Here is a 16,992-nt window from a genome sequence, read left to right as displayed (position 1 = left end):
GGCAAGTGTCTCGGCGGACAAAAAAGCTGATCGGTGACGTCCTGGTCTGGTGGCTGTGATGTCATGTAGTTTGTATCTTCATAGTCCATCCCTAGTGTAAAGAAACCTTGTTTGTATTTTAAAAGCGCATTTTTGTTTTACATTTTGCCTCTAGCTGAAAAAAACGACCTCCATGAAAACTTTCATAACTTCTTCATACTTCCGTAATCGCGCTTACCAAGCGCGGAAAAGGTTGCCGCACATTTTTTGTGTGGCTCCAATCTAGAACGTGTAAAATAGCTTTTCATTGCACCCGACCTCAAAATTCAGTTTTCTACTTGCTTCTTTCTCTCTACTCATTGCTAGTGTTTGTCTGAAACCCTACAAAGCGGCTCCCATTAGTATTTCAACAATTCCAGTGAATTAAAACCATTTTCAGTTTTACCCCATTCATTCAAAGCCAACTTTAAAATCATTTTTGACAAGTTTGCCAATCAACTGGGGAGAAATTGGGATTGATATATTTGCTTGAATTCTGCATTCCTGAAACCTGTGCTCTCTCCATTTCTTTATATTGCATATTGAGGGGATTGAGGGGTGTGCAGGGGGAAATGGTAATCACGTTGCCATTTGATTGAACACAAACAAGTATTCTTTCTGTGCTGCATTGTTCTTTCCCATCATTACTCCTTCTGATTAAAGAGATTGTAGTGTGACATCACCCCATTGGTGATCATTGTGCAGCCATTAAAAATAGTGTTATGTTGTGAAATGTAAAATAAATATTTTAACTTTGCAAACCAGCCTGATTCCTGGTTCAGTGTGACCAGGGGGGGGGTTAAAAGAGATAAGTGGTACATCGTTCACAATAAACAAACTTATAGACACAAATCAATTAAGGGTTTCAGTTGTGCATCCCATGCTAGGCATTGACTTGGGTGAAGTGCCGGATTGAAATCACTTACACATCCTACTATAGCTCACCGAGCTAAGGTACTTCTGCAGAAATCTGTCTAAAGTTGCAAGGCAGAGAGTTCAATGGCTTGAGGGCCCTAAGCAGACATCGGGGGTGTAACCTGCAGAGCACAATGTATAATTTCGAGTAAGGTGTTTTATTAGATTGGGCACTTAAAAAAGCTTGCCTTGCGTCCTTCATAGCCTCTATTACCTCAACTTGCTGGTATGCTCCAACAATCTTTGGCAAGGTCAACATTTTGGGCATTTGCTCAGATTATTAAAATGATGAGAGGCTCGCATTTGGCGCCAGGTCTCGCTGTATCCTTGTCCCTGATTAATGGACGACCCGATTCCCTATAAGAATGTTGCCGGAAGAGTGACATTGAGAGCCCCCTCTGGATGAATGGTATTACAACTATTGTGGGAATGGTCTTGTGTTCAGAACACAAATGTGTGGTGTAAGTAATAGCTACCACACATACCATGGGAATTCTAGTGATCTTTAAGTGCAACCTCTTCCAAACCCTGTGGTAAGTATGGGTGGGTGGGGACGAGATGGCATGGTTGAGATGGCATGGTTATCAGTTGCTAAATTATACTGGTTTCTTCGCATCTTTAAGTATCCTGGGCTGAGTGTCCCGGTGGGACCTACCTCATAGGACGTGTGTGCTGTCCCAGCTGTAATTTAACAAAGGTGGATAGATGTTAGTAGACAGACTGGTTCTCTCGTTATACGACAGAGTAGGGCCATGGTGCGGGAGGGATGGAGTAGTAGAGGGATAACGGAAATTGTATGTATTTATTTATTTTTTGTGTGTGTTCTGGAATCCTTATTATGTATGTTAAAAATGTGTTCTTACCTAGCGGAAGCACTGCATAAGTTGACCCTCTGTGCAAAATTATTTGGTATACTCTTTTTGATGTGGTCAGCAAATTGTGACGCGCATATGTACAGAATTTCCCGTTTGATTGGTTCTTGTGATTACGCGACAAAGGGAGTGCATCAGAGTCAGACCTTTTTTATGCCACAGGGGCAGAGTGACCTGTGTGTTAGTGTTCTTCTCTGTTTCGTTGGTATATTGTGCTCACTTGGTACTGGGCAGGGATGCCCCAAGAGCCAAAAGGAATGTACTTACTACATAAAGGTAAGTTTGGGGTGAGCAGACGTTCCATGGAAGAATGATCTTGTAAAAGTATTGGTGCAAACCTGCTTGCTGTGGTCTGCAGGGCGTGGTATGGAATTACCCTTGTATATATTGGTGGTCTCCTGGGCCTAAAAGGAAGTGCCTCAGTTGATAGTCTTTCTATGTCTATTAGTGAGAGCACATCACTAATGGTGGCAAGGCACAAAATGTTATTCTGCAGCCCTCCTTATGGTTGTCTATGTACTTTGTTTGAAATGTGGTAGATAAAGTACCCAGTCCATTCAATTTTGACTTTTTGCTGGTGCAAAGTTCCCTTGGAGCCATTTTGGAAGGGAGTAGAAAGCACCCTACATTACCCTCCTCTCGAAAGGTTGGGGAATATTGGAAACCAATGTAGGGCCTTCTAATGTGGAGGCAGAGTTTGGTGAAGCAGGGACCTGGATGAGGGTCCAGGTTAATCTACAATCACTACTAGGCCATATGTAACACAAGTGACTAACCACATTCACCATTTACACGGTGGCATTACACCTATTTAAAACTCCTCATTACGACCCACAATATTGCTCTGGGCCATAGTTTACTCTTTCCATAGCATGCAGTTTTCATCGGCATGTAGATGTCCGATTTCCATCTGCTATGGGCAAAGTCTCTCCCAGGTTTTTAAATTTTTATTTTTAGGATTCCTTTAATGCAGTGCTCCAGACAAGATATGGAAGTCGTAGTATTTTATTCCCTTTTTTTTTAAAGTTGGGAGTGAAATGATTTTTTTAGGGAACAAAAATGTAAGTTAAATTCCCCAATGAGAGTATTGTATAAGGGAGTAAAAATGTTTTAACGGAAATGTTTTTGTACTAATTATTTCTTTATACCTAGTTATTCATGCATGTTATAAGATTTCCAATCGGGCAGTTAAAAATAGTAGTTTATTCCTGGGGTACTACTGGTCCAAACATATCCATGGAGCTATGAGGGTGAAACATTCTACTTTTTTATTTTTTGTTGGGAGCATTTTTACTTCCAATTTTTTTTTTGGCAGCATTTGCCAATTTTTAGGGGGGGCAATACACCCCTTATCTATAGGGTTGATTTTAAATGAATTCTGCCATGAATCTGGTACACATTCTTTCACAGTGGTCTGTATTTTACAATCTGGTTTTGTTTGCTTTGTACCGAGATGGGCCTGCAGGTCATTAGGTGCATTCATCCACATATACGACACCCCCTGTAAACCTCACAGGGCATGATTATTTGGCATGCCAGAAGCATATTAGATGCAATGAGGTTTCACTTTTAGGAAGTGTCAAGCCAATTTGTTCACCAAGAAGTGTAAACCCGATTTTGGTTAACAAATGTGCTAAAAAAGTGGTAGAAGTTTACAATATGAAGGTAGCCTTCATGCTGATTTATTTTGGTGATTGAAAACAAGATGCCCTTTTGGAAAGGGAGTAAAGTTTTAAAATGTTATTGTGTGCCCCCAGAGTCTGGTGGCAGATCTGAATAAATGTAAGCCATGACTGGTTTGACGTGGTTACTCCTGGGATTATACAATTCTACTAGTAGTGGTTACTCCTGGGATTATACAATTCTACTAGTGACATCAATTTACTGTCATTTGTTATATCGTCTTGGTTTTCAATGATTCACTCAACTGGCAGAGGATTCCTGTATGTTCAGCTACCTGGAACCTGTTTTGCCCAAAACGGGCAATCTGTGTTCATCTTCCAGGTCCATATGTTCCTGGAAAGCTTTAACTCTTTCTGCAGAAGTCGGGAAATAGACTAGTGGTGGGATGGGATCAGGGCTTCAAAACGAGAGGCCCATCAAGGACAAAATGGGTTCACGCCAGGGTAGGAACGGCTGGAGTCCCTTTGATGTAGGCACAGAGAGCAGGGGGACAGGTTTCAGAGTAGGCCAGGAGAAAGCTATAGTTGCAGCAGGGTCCAACCGTCTTGAATTTGGTTCCCTCCTCCTTTCCTACAAAGTGCTTTGGGTATGACAATGCCAGGCAGACTATTCCGAGCTCAGCAAGCCCGGTCCTTTTGCCTTTATAATAGGTGGGGAAGACCCCCCCCCCCACACCTTGATATCATTTTTGGACATTGAAGAATGATAAACCTGACGATCTGTTGGGGGTGCAGTCTGCTCCAAAAGTCGCCGACTTCAATGGACTTCAAGTCAGAGGCCTCGGTAAATGGGGCACACCTTTTCCCCATTACCATCGCAAGGAATATTTGGGATGACCTGCTGCCTGGGGAGGGTCTACTGCAGGTGGGACACTGGTAACCAGGAACATGCTCGGTGGAGGAGGGGGAACTGTGCAAGTGCTTGCTATAAACCTAGCTGGTTGCGAAGTGAAGAATAAAGGCGTTATCTTTGACCTGAGACGGAGCCTCCCAGCAACCCAGAAGTCAAGGAACAGCTCTTCACCCTGTTTCCTGCCTCAAACTACTTGTGAACTACACTAAGCAGGACATTTCCTACCTTTCCCAAGCTTCTTCGTGCCATGTGCTGATTGTTGAATTGCACCTATTGTGGGTCCTAGTTGCCCAGCTCGCCCATCCAATTACGAATCGCCACATCAGGAAGCACTTGGAAGCAGATCTTGATCTTTACAGGACAAGAATAGGGGTATTTAAAGTAGTCCTGCCCCCTTTGTATGCCGTAAATGTCACTAGTGCCATTAAACCCCACTCTTTACCTTTTTAGCTGGGGCTATTGGGTGTCGCTTACGACACCTGAAAGCCAAAACTATTGCTTTGGAGTACAGATATGGAAAATGGCATATGAGGAGGGACACGCAGCTTGTAGGTGGTGTTTGGTTATTTTCCCACCCATTGCCTGCCCATAGCCACGCTAATTCCTATGGCAATTCCCACCCATTTCCTGCCCCTCCCCGCCCCCCAAAACACCTTCTCATGGGAACTCTTTGAGCGTGTGTTAATCAAGCCTTACCATCAAATGTGCACTCCGTGCCTGCCGGTGTTTTTTCAAAGCAGTCCTCAGAGTTAATGACTTAATTAGAGTTGTAACCCCACTACTGCTGTAATAAACATGTCAACCAGGTCTGCCCTCAGCCACTCGATTTATAAGCATTCTACATGTCCTTCAGTGAAGATCTGTTAAAAACGAGCATCAGTTTTGGCTTGTATACAAGTATTTGGCATTTGCTAGACACCGCTATTAGATGCCCAGATACTCGCACCATTTTTCACCTGCTACCATTAATGGGCAGTTAATTCACTATGGCTGTGCCTGGCAAGTGCCTTTTGCCATGCCTACACAAAAGCCCAAATCATGCCAGTCTCTGCCTGCGTTCATTTGCACAGGGCCCTTTTATTCGACCAATCTGTGCTTTGGTACTGGAGTACAATTGTGGTTTTGGATGCTTCTGTGCTAGCTCGCAGCCCTTCTGAACAGAATAGCTTACCCTCGGCCTGTTCTACCTAAAATGGCAAAAAGGGTATACCTTCAGTTTCTTTCATCTGTTCTTGACAACCCAAGCAGCAGCAGTTTTACCATTAGCCACTGCTTCAGCCGCCTCAAAACCACTCTGAGGCCTTGACTCACATGACCCTGGTGGGAGGCAGACTTACTCAGCACCTGAACAAGTGGCGAGGAATTACTTCAGATGCTTGGGCTCTGGAAACTGTAGCCCAAGGTTACTGCCTTCCTTTCCAAAAAAGCCTCTGGATCATCCACCGGGAAACAACTCTTTCAAAATTCTGGATCTGCTTCTTCTGCCGGACATTTTGACCCCGGCCCTGTGTTTGGGAGACTTCTCAGGAATGTGCTAGTTCCCTTCTACCTTAGAGATCCCCAGCTCTTTTTGCTGGACTTGAGGACTTTTAATTTCTAACCTGGAGAGAGTGAGACCTTTTCCCCACTCCCTCATTTATTTTTCTGTGATTTGGACTCGGTGTTTCTTTTGACTTTGGAGTCTGACAAACTCAATAGGCGTCATCTTTACATTGTGACACACATTGTGGAACGACCTTCCAAAGTACATGGGTAACACAAGAAACCACCTACTATTTAGGAAACTACTCCAAAACTTAGCTCTTCATGTCAGAACTAGAAAGACCGGCCACAGGGCCGCACACACAACTAAAACATAGATGAACAAAGAGACAGAGCCTGATGCACACCAAGCAATCGATGAAAAACCCTAAGGAAAATATCCCACGACATGCCAAACGACTAACCGAGAGACAGCTGTAATAGGACCAACGACCGAATACATAGAAAGACGAAGACAAACACCAGGACGACTCATCAATAGGACCATGACCCTAAACTATAGCCATTCCCAACATACCTACTCACGGCAGATAGCAAGGGAATAGGAAACCCTTTATTATTAGCTCCAATCCAGAGGGTGCGCAACAGAATAAGCAACCACATTACACAATGCTCATCAAGATACAGCGGGAAGCACAATGCGCTATCATACACAAACTACAACTAAACAATAGCCCTAAGGAAGTCACCCCACGGAAACCAAAGTACTAACTGAAAGATAGTCATGGTAGGAAGAAACTAACGACTGAATACACAGGCTGACCAAGATGGATGCACTAGGACGCCTCATCAAGAGCACTCCGACCCTGAACCATTCAAAGCCTCAACTGACTTGGATAACAAGAGAATAGATGGTACCAACCCAGTTCCACACCCGAAGAAAAGGTTCAGACACACCCATCACTCCATACAATACTCAGTATGATACAGCTGGATCCGCGCAGCACCACCACAGCGAGACGGCCCATAAGGAACCAGCAAGAACCCCACCCACAGGGATACAGCTCAAACAGACCCAGAAGTACCTGAATCAGGATACAAACCCCGCTAACCCAATCCTCAATTTTCTGCATACTCTACCCACACAAGTCACACAACCTTTTTTCTCCCAGCAATCTGCACACACTTTACCACACCGCATCAACAACACATAAACTGCACCTACAGCACACAAGGTCTCGCCCGACCCAATACGTGCACCAAAGCCCAGCACTCGGTGTATACCGAGCTGAAGCTGCCAACAGCACACCACTTCTCCCACACTCCTCCTTCCCTCTTCCTGACTAACCCTACCCACCCTCCTTCCTGTTTACAGATCCGCCAGATCGCCTGGGGACCAATTCCGTTGGTGATGGTCCTCTATATAAGTACTTATAACATAACATTGAGATCCCTGCTGTTTTAGTAGTAGTGTTGGGGCAGAGTAGGCGCTTCAGTCACTATTCAACCCTCTACCCTTACAGAGCAGTAGTCCTCCCTCCATTGCCAATTTGGTTGTTTGTACAATGTCATCCTCTTCGCTGTTCAAATGTGCTACCATAGGGACTATCAGTACCTTTCATTTATTTATTTATTTATTTTGAAAAATTAATGTTCTGTTCCTTGTTCTTCTGGTGTTTGCTTCACGCATGCATATTCCCTCACTGATACTTGAGCATGAAGACCACCACTCTGTGTATTGCAGTTTGCCATTGACTTGTGTTGCCAAGGGTGTGCTTACACTAGGTTTGAATCAGCATTGTGTTTCATGAACATGCACAATGAGTAACTTCTGCTCGATGGTGTCCATTGCAGAGAGACAGACTCCAAAACTTGCCATTTGTCTAGACACTATGTTTTTATGTATTTGTATGTATGAAATTATAGCAAAGCTATTGACTTTCGCGAGCATGTCTCGCACATCTCGCGTGCACGTATGACCCCCTCAAATGCACGCACAGGCTATATATGTGCGCCTCTGTTTTTGTGTGTTTTCTTTATAGTCTTTTCAGATATACCTCCTGTCTATTTATGAAGATGTCTGCCTCTTCTTCAAATTTGATCCATTTAGTACTGTTTCTGTAGGCAGCTTTTGCCTGTAAGGTACCTTTTTCATGGTAAGGTTTCTGGTGTAAAGAATTTTTCACCAAATGGTCTCGGAAAAAATGTTAAACAATGTCTGTGTATGGTAATTATAAATCTTAACTGAGAACACACAGCATTTGGGTAATTGACCCCTCCATCAGAAATGTTTTCTAGATCTTGACCCCCTTTCCAGATGACCAGGATGTCATTTGTTTGTTCAGAACATTGCTTTGTGGGTGATTGGGGGCAGGGGTGAGGGGGCGGAGAGTGGATGTTGGTGCCCACTGTGTATGAACGTTTCTTCATAGTCCTCAACATAGAGGTTCGGAATGGGAAACAATATTCTTCACCCTCTTCCTCCTGATTTCGCCTCGCGCCTTCATGCTCGACACGTCCTTCTGACCTCTTATATCCAGCATCGTTTCTCTTGCTGTAATCTGATCGTTTTCTGCTGCTAAGTCTCAAAATACCCACGTTTTCCCATAAAGCTTTTAGGTTACATTGCGGGTTGGCGCTCCCCTTGGGGGCCACCCATACTGGTACGTGCCTTGATTGAGACCAGCTGCCATATTTTGGTTGCACTCTGTGCATGCCTAAAGTGGGCTGCTACAGGTGAGGTCTACGGTTCATGTATCTGTACGTTTTTGCACAGCAGTTACTGTAACTTGGTTGATTCGAGGCTCCTTGGCATGCTTGTGCTTGTGTTGCGCTATATTCTGTGAGGAAAAAAAGTTTTCCTTTAAGATTTTCTTTTATTTCTAGTCGCAGCTTAATCCATTACCATGAACTGTTACTTGCCCTTGCCATATACAATAGAATTTAATATTTAGGTAATTATAGAATATTGTGCGAAAATTAGAAATGCGTATATTTTAATATTGGCTTACTTTCTTAAGGTCAGACTAATGTTACGTGTTTGTCTATTTTAGTCACAAAAGGAAAATCAAGAAATTAAGTCCAATTAACTTCTCCAAGTATAGTGAAACCTTCCTTTGCTCTTTCTTAGCCCAATACTTTTTAAAAATGTTTTAATGCCCATTACATTCAATTCTATTAGTGATCAAAAGTACTCAATAGATTAGTTGTCAGTCAGAATATCCATTTAAATGAATTTCGTTGGAGATCTGACGGATTAGTCTCAGCCTTCAGGTGTTGCACTACACAGCACATGTAAATTACCAAGTGTATGGTGAGCTTCTTCAGGGCTATCTATTTACAGTACATAATTCAATGTTTTTATTTTGATACTGTTGTTCTAATGTTTGTTTCTTAATCTCTCCCAAACTATCGACTTTAGTCCGTTCCATATGTTACCTCAATTTCTATTTAATTAATGATCAATGGCTTCCACAATTATTAGGTTGTTCATTTCCTGTTTCAAACTGTTTCCAGATATGCACCCTAGAACCACAGCATTATACCTGCATGTGTCCATGCTTGTGACTGCTGGGAACACTACTTTTGGAAATAATCTGGTGTTTCAAGTTCAGGTGCTCCTGGTTGGAACATTGTTCTTTGTGGACTTTCTTGATGGTCCCAGTAGTAAACTCTGTTTTGTAAAGGCAATACAAGACTACCTCACATGAGGTGGTAGTCCCACAACTACTTTATTGAACAGTGTTTGGGAAGAAAGTGTACAATTGGGGTGCTTGTATTTTGCCTGTAATAACCTATGCCTGGGACCTCTCTAAAGGGGACATGAGCATGTTCCCGCTCAATGTCAGATGGCAGAGGCATGGTGGGTATAGACCAGAGGAACCTCTCTGCGCAGCCTCTTGTCCCAGCATCGCTTAGTGTGTGTGTGTGTGTGTGTGTGTGTGTGTGTGTGTGTGTGTGTGTGTGTGTGTGCGCGTGCGCGCACACGCTGGTAGCTGGCCCCTGTAGTCAGACCACCCCTCACCCCCAAGACCTAGGCAAGGACTTGGTCAAACAATTCAACCTAGATTGGACCTAGATTGGTATTTATGTGATTAATATTTTGAAGAGGTGTTGCTCTCTGGTAAAGTTGGGAATTGTCTGCATACTGGTTGATGGGGAGGTCTGACACTACATTTTCCATTTGCAATGATGATTGAAGTTCAGCATTGGGTTATGTTGTGCACTTTGTGTAACTGGCACATTATTGGCTAATCCATTTTGAATTAATTGCCAATTGCTTGCAGTCCTGGTTTGGGGTGTAGGTGTGTGAGGCGGAAGAGGGTGATGAGATTGTGTGGCACTTTTAACTGTGGGTCAATGTTTAATGTGTGGCAAACTGGGGCAGGATGAGCTTTGTGCCCCTAGTGCAGCCTCTCTGGCCACTCGTGCTCCTGCTCGAAGTTGAAGTTTGATGCCAGAGTACATTTGGTTCTACTGGGGCCATTGGAGGTCTTTTGTATGGCAGTGTTATAATGGATTTTCTTAGTCAAATGCTTGTAAGTACTTTGTCAGCATTGTTAATTTGTGTTTGTGTTCGCACACCCCTCTAGGTTAAGGAGAACAATTTTCGGGGACATGGGGACAGCGTGGATCAGCTGTGTTGGCATCCAACCAACCCTGAACTCTTTGTCACAGCATCTGGGGACAAAACTGTCCGAATTTGGGACGTACGTTTTGATAAATCCATCACCACTGTCTCCACAAAAGGTTGGTTATTGTTTGAAGATCCAATGATCTATTTTTAGTTTTTGTTTTTTATGGATTAATGTAATTTCTGTTGATGTATGAAAGTGTTGCGTATGTAATTAATTGATGTGTTTTTATAGTATGAAGAAGTGCCCTTAATACACTCTGAAAGAATCCATGAAAATGTGAGAAATGCAAATGACCACTCTGCTGAAATACACTTCTGCCTGTAAAAGGCCAATGTTAAAAAACATGTGTCGCAGAGGAAGACTGGGTAAATCGTTTAGAGTCCATGTACGCTATGCCCACCCATCAAGTCAGAGGTACAGTAGCTAATGATTTTGCGAAGGTTGACCCTTTGGGTATTATATTTAATTGGTAACATCAGTAACTCGAGGGCTCCGGGTCCAAATGGGCTTATAAATAGGTTGTTTAAACAGAACCCGCCACACTGGGCAAAAATTTGACACACTGTATTTCTCGACATCATTGAACTTGAGCAATTTCATCCAACGTGGGGCAGTGCCCACAGTATTCCCATTTACAAGACAGTGGATAGAGCGCCGTCATCCAACTACCGCCCAATAGCCATACTTGACGCGCACTCAAACTGTTTTCCTGCGTCCTGTTATAACACCTGGAAACTTGGGCCAATAGCCAAAATATAATGCCCAAGTGGCAAACTAGATTCTGGAGGGGGATGGGTACCATTTAGAACGATGTGCCACTTAAGTGTATACAGAGTAGGGCTTGGTCAAGAGGGAGTAACCCGATTTACATGGCTACTATCAACCTTGCAGCAACATCCGATAGATCACTGCTGTGGCGTAAAATTTGGAAATGGGGTATTCCACCATGTCTTCCAAGACTAATATTTGTGCTCCATAGCCACCGAACTATACAAATAAGTCTGAACCACCAAGGTTTGTTGTCCCGCCCAATGAAAACATACAAATGGGTATGCCAGGGGTGCTTCTTAGCCCCTTGCCTATACAGTCTGGACATTGCTGATTTGGAACAGCATTTACAGCCGATGTCCTTGGCAACCCTGAAAATATCAATTTTAAAATCTTTTATGGATGGGCTATGAGATGACTTTTGTGTTTGATAACTCACCCATTGTCCTCCAGCGACTCTTGAACGGGTTCTCTGCTTTTGTGAAGGCCAATTCTTTAACACTGAACCCTGTAAAGACCAAGGTGTTGCAACTCTCTAATACCCGGAAGTAGGTCACACTCAAGTGGAGGGTTCAATCGGAAGTGGTTGAGAGGATAGATTCTTTTCAGTGTTTGCGCTGTAAGATATATTCCAAAGAATCCCTCATCATGATTTCTATCTAAGACCACCAAATTGGCCTATCAGTTAGAGAGGGTGGACTCAGTTCTCCTTACTGCCCTGTAGGCCTTTCTTCGAGGGCAACATTGTCCTGAAATTACTCTACAGGATTGAAATAGGTGATCCAGTACTATTAGTTTCCTTTTTTTGGAAGCCTCAATATGGAAAAGGGTCTTGCATCTTCCATCGTCAATGTCGCGTGTAATCTTCCGGTACAAACTGTGGACCATTTCGCTAAAGGCTTGATCATCTTGGCGTTACCTATCCTTCTATGGGGAAACTGTTAACTGCATCAGAGAACTCATTGTTGGGGGAACTTAAAAAGGCATGTGAACGTGGTGAACTTCGTCCCTTGTCTAAGTTAAAGGGGTTGGCACAAATTCTTTTGGCTGAGTCAGGATGCTCTATGCTAGATCTCACTGGAAACCCAGATAAATTAAAGAAAGCATTATTTGCAGCAGATTGGACCAATACTATTTCGGAACTTCATGCATATCCATCTTTAAGCCATCTCAAATACGATCATAAAAAAACAGGGAATATTGGCCATATACTATTCCAGCAGACTGGTAGGATCCACCTTTCTTAGATTACGATTACATTTGGTTTGGACCAAAGAAGTATTACTGAGATATGGACTGACAACAGGTACTTTTTTCTGCAGATTTTGCAACGATGAAACAGTTGTAGATAGGCAGGCATTTACTGCTTGTATGTGATGCTCTAAAACACATTAGGATGAGAGCATTCTATAAATGTCAAAATGAGTATGCAATATCTGCAGATTATATGTGGAATTACTGTTTCAGGTTCAACTACATCAATTGTAAATGCTGTCTCATCCTCCTTTGATTTAACTCTTAATGTGAAGGACGTGTAGTCTATCTGAAACATGGAAATACTAATTGTCTGAAGATGACATGAGTTGTGTTGATTGCAAATGCAGTCTAAATTTTAGGTGTTTTTTTTTTTTTTTGGTGCGAAAGGTTATTCAATCTGCAAAGGAAAGATGAATTTATTGCATGGTTTGATTTGATTAGTTTGCTTCCATTTTATTTTTACACTGTCTTCTTTTTTTGGTATTTTTAAAATCTTTGTCTTTTATGTTAATGGTTGAATTGTTTAACCAATAAAACAAAAACAAAAAAAGTGCTAGTGTTTAATAATGCCTGTTCTAGCTCTGTTCATGTCACAATCGTAAGTGCCCAGACCAAAGGTGTCTGGTGGAAGAAAATCTTTACTGTCAAATTCTCATTTATAAAAGTCAAACTTTGCTCAAAATATGTCTCGGCACAGCCTAATATTCATGTGCATGAATGCACTCTCGCCTATGAACAGCGCAACATTAGTTCACAATGTACTACAACGGGGGGGGGGGGAGAGGAGGGAGAGTAGGTTTGCTTTTCATCACTAAAACCTGGATTCAGGACCACTCTACGCCTGTTCTACCAGATTTAGTGCTGGATAACTACAGCATATTCCTAAAAAAAAAATCTGTGTTAAAATGACTTTGCATTAAAATAACGAGTTGATTGAGGACACAAAGGAATCTAAAACCAAGCTACTTCACACTTGTGGAAAATCTTGAGCTATTGGAGGTGTATCGGCCCTCCCCCATCACACTCAATTAGATGAGATTTGAACTAGAAGATCAAATGTTGGCATTTTTGTTTTTATTACTGTATACCAATTAATTGTGTTGGGCTGGTTTTTTATTTTAAGTCACACTGATTAGGGTTAACAATACATTTTATTAGTATTGACATGCTAGCTCAGGTTCCTGGAGTGGCTTGTGTACTGTACCACACGCTTGGTACGTTATTTATTTAATTTTATTTTTTTTGCCCCAAATCGACTGATCATTATTGGAAAAAATTCTTCCGTTGTGTCAGACGGACCACGGTACGGTCAGACCAAACATGACCTTACTGCATCCTGAAGAGACTACTGAAGTAAGCATTACATAATCCAGAGACTTTGTTCACCCCTCTGATTGTTTTGCTTGAACTTCCTAGGGGAAGGTAAATTGTTAGTTTTCTTAGTTGGCCCATCTTTGTAGAATTTCCAATACATTTGTGCTTGTATATATAGGTTGAAAACCTTAATGTATTTGTCGGCCTTGAATTGATCCGTTCTGCCTGATTACAATTGACAAAGGGCTACACGTCTTCCTACCATAGAATTCAACTGCACTTCAGGTTATTCAACCCCACTGTGTTCCTCTTTAGCAGCATAAAGCTTGTTCTACCAATTTAATTGTTCTGTATTCTCTGCCATCTTGGTTCCCTCAGAGATGTATCTGTGCTATGTTCTTCTTAGAACTCGTCCTTCTGCACCAGAATTCTTTCGCTTAACTAGATCACCTTTGTCCAGCAAAACATCTCTTTAAAATGACACCATTTACAGAGCACAGTTCACTAATACCCTAGGGCCGAAATGTTGTGAAAAAAGAAGGCTTAATCTACTGAAAGCTGCGCATCATACTGCAGTCCCCCTTGCTATCAAATAAGATCTGAATATATGCCACCACTGTTCATCTCCCTTCACAGCCTTTTCCAAACCAGTTAACCTTCCAAAAGAATTGGGACTCCCCTTTTAATGGCTGAAGAGCAGACATTGGCTGTAGTTACACATGTAATTCGGAGAAAAGTTATTGCAACAGGACTGTAGTCGAAATGAACTCTTTTGCGGCAGCAGAATCCAAGATTGTTATTGACAATGAACGTGCAAATGAGAATACAAGTGAATTTTAATTATTTTTTCTAAGATTTCCTGCTCTGTTGTCTCTTCTTATCACTTAAGTACTTTAATTTCAAGTTCATAATAAGAATACTATTTGGTGATCGGTGAAAACTGGGGGTTCCAAGACTGCATGCTCCTTATTTTAAGAAAACAATGTTTGTTTATATTGCAGGGATTTTCCAATGTTTGGTAGGGTTTACACTGTGGTGTTTCCCATGAAAGGGGTGTTACTTCAGACATTTTGTCTTAAGTCATTAGCTCACCAGGCTATTATTTTAGGAACCACATCAAATTTATAGGAGCCACATATTTCTTTAAAAAAAATAATATTTTTATTAGTTTTACAACATGGACAATCAACATGTTTCTAATTATTGTAATTCAAAATGAACCCGCATTAATACAAGTAAAATGCTTTCCCATTTTAATCAAGGAGCCACAGACACTGGTTTACTCAGAGTTGAATCCTCTGTGTTCAACTTTGAAGAATTACTCTGTTCTCAGCTGTCTAGTCTTTGTATGAATATGAGGTGTACAAATGTGGCCTATGCTGATCACTAGCCATTTGTTTACCTTGGTGACTATGGGGAGGTAGGTGCTGTAGATGGTGAATGAGTACCTTCAATTATTCTAATAAAGTAAATCATTGTTTTAGTCTCTGCTTTTGGCTTGGAAAAAAACAAAATGGCAATTGTGATCACAGGCAATGTTATGTTATTTGGCATTTGTATAGCGCCTTATATATCATTGGTACGACCACAAAGCGCTGGTAGGTTGAACGCCCTAGGGAACCGCAGTTCAAGTCAGTAAAGAGAGAGTGTCGTATGGTGCGTGGGCGCACCGAATATGTGTGCAGCTGGTGTGGTTGTTGCATGAAAGCGGCTTCTTAGCGGTAGGTGGGGTGCTGAGGAAATCAGTCGGATGTGTTCAGTCTGGAAGGTGGACACCCAGACTGAGTTCTGGCTGCGTTAGGCCTGGGGAGACGCCTAAGCTATCCGGAATGTGCTCAGCTAGCAGTGTTTTATTAGGATGATGTGTTTGTGGGGTCATGTTAGTATGAGAACAGCTAGGCCGAATTTATCATGGTATAGCTGTGTTCTAGTTGAATGATGGTATATAGGAGATAGTATGCATAGTAGTGTGATATGGTGGTTATCAGTAAAGCGCCTGCGACCAGGCATGAGAGCAGGACAGGGGGGGGCGTACATATAGGTGTGTATATATAGTCACAGGATAGATGGGGGTAAACATGTGATACAGATAACATGAGGATACAGGCACATAGCCTAAATAGGAGATACAGATATGTACCATCTGCCACAGTGTCCGCACCATCCTCGGCGTCTGCACCATCCGCAGTGTCCGCATCATCTGCACCATCCATAGCATCCGCACCATCCGCACCATCCGCAGTATCCGTAGCATCTACCCTGTCCGCACCATCCGTGGCATCTGCACCCCTGTAGCATTCACACCATTCGTAGCATCTGCATAGCCGGTAGTATCCGCAATATCCATAACATTTGCACTGCAACGTCTGTACCAACTGTAGCATCTGTTAGATCTGTGACATCCGCAGCATCTGCAACATCCATAAAATCTGCGTTGTCTGTCATCCGCACCACCAACGACATTTGTTTGGTCCGCTCCATGCACTCTGTCCGCTCCATGCACTCTGTCCGCTCCCTACTCTATCCTATCTGTTCCATCCACTCTATCTGTTCCGTTTGCTCCATGGGTTCATTATTTCCATCCACTCCATATGTTCCATCCGTTTAATCATTTCATGTGTTTCTTCATTTCCATCTGTTCCATCTGTTCCGTACACTCCATTTATCCGTTCCATCCCCTCTATCCGTTCCATCAGATAAGTTGTTGATTTGGCGAGAGAGGGTTAGGTCGGAGTCGAGAGTGCATCCAAGGTGGTCAAGGTGGTGGGTAGATTGCCCATGGATGTGGGCCATGGTAGAGTGTGGGAGAAGCTTGGTGTTGCCGCACACCATGATTTCGGTTTTAGTAGGGTTTAGGAGGAGGTGGTTTGTAGTCATCCAACGACCAATGTCAAGGAGGCAGGCTGCGAGGTCGGGCTGACAGTTGGAGTTTGAGTTGAGGAGTTGTAGGATTATTTGGGTGTCATCGGCGTAGTCATGGCACAGGATATTGTGCGGGAGGATTATTTCTAGGAGGGTGGACATGTAGAGGTTGAACAGGAGGGCTGATAGGCATGTTCCTTGTGGGACTCTGGTATTGACTGTTCAGGTGGCGGAAGCAAAGGTGGAGAGTGTTTTTGTTTCCTCTTGTTGAGGAAGGATGCCATCCATTTAAGAGCGTTTCCACGGATTCCTAGGGAGTGGAGGCGGTCGAG

General features: G+C 42.7%; 1 protein-coding gene across 1 annotated transcript in view; it reads left to right on the top strand.

Annotated features, from left to right (window-relative positions):
• Positions 1-16,992, top strand: part of THOC3 (THO complex subunit 3) — a 149,550-nt gene that overhangs the window by 21,916 nt on the left and 110,642 nt on the right. Inside the window, exon 2 of the mRNA XM_069651447.1 lies at positions 10,415-10,571. Coding sequence (XP_069507548.1) covers positions 10,415-10,571 — 157 coding nt within the window. The remainder of the gene's footprint in view (positions 1-10,414; positions 10,572-16,992) is intronic.

This window comes from Ambystoma mexicanum, chromosome 3p, assembly GCF_040938575.1.
Source record: "Ambystoma mexicanum isolate Mex_15411 chromosome 3p, UKY_AmexF1_1, whole genome shotgun sequence".
In the NCBI taxonomy this organism is placed as follows: Eukaryota; Metazoa; Chordata; class Amphibia; order Caudata; family Ambystomatidae; genus Ambystoma; species Ambystoma mexicanum.
This window is presented reverse-complemented; position numbering and strand designations above follow the sequence as displayed.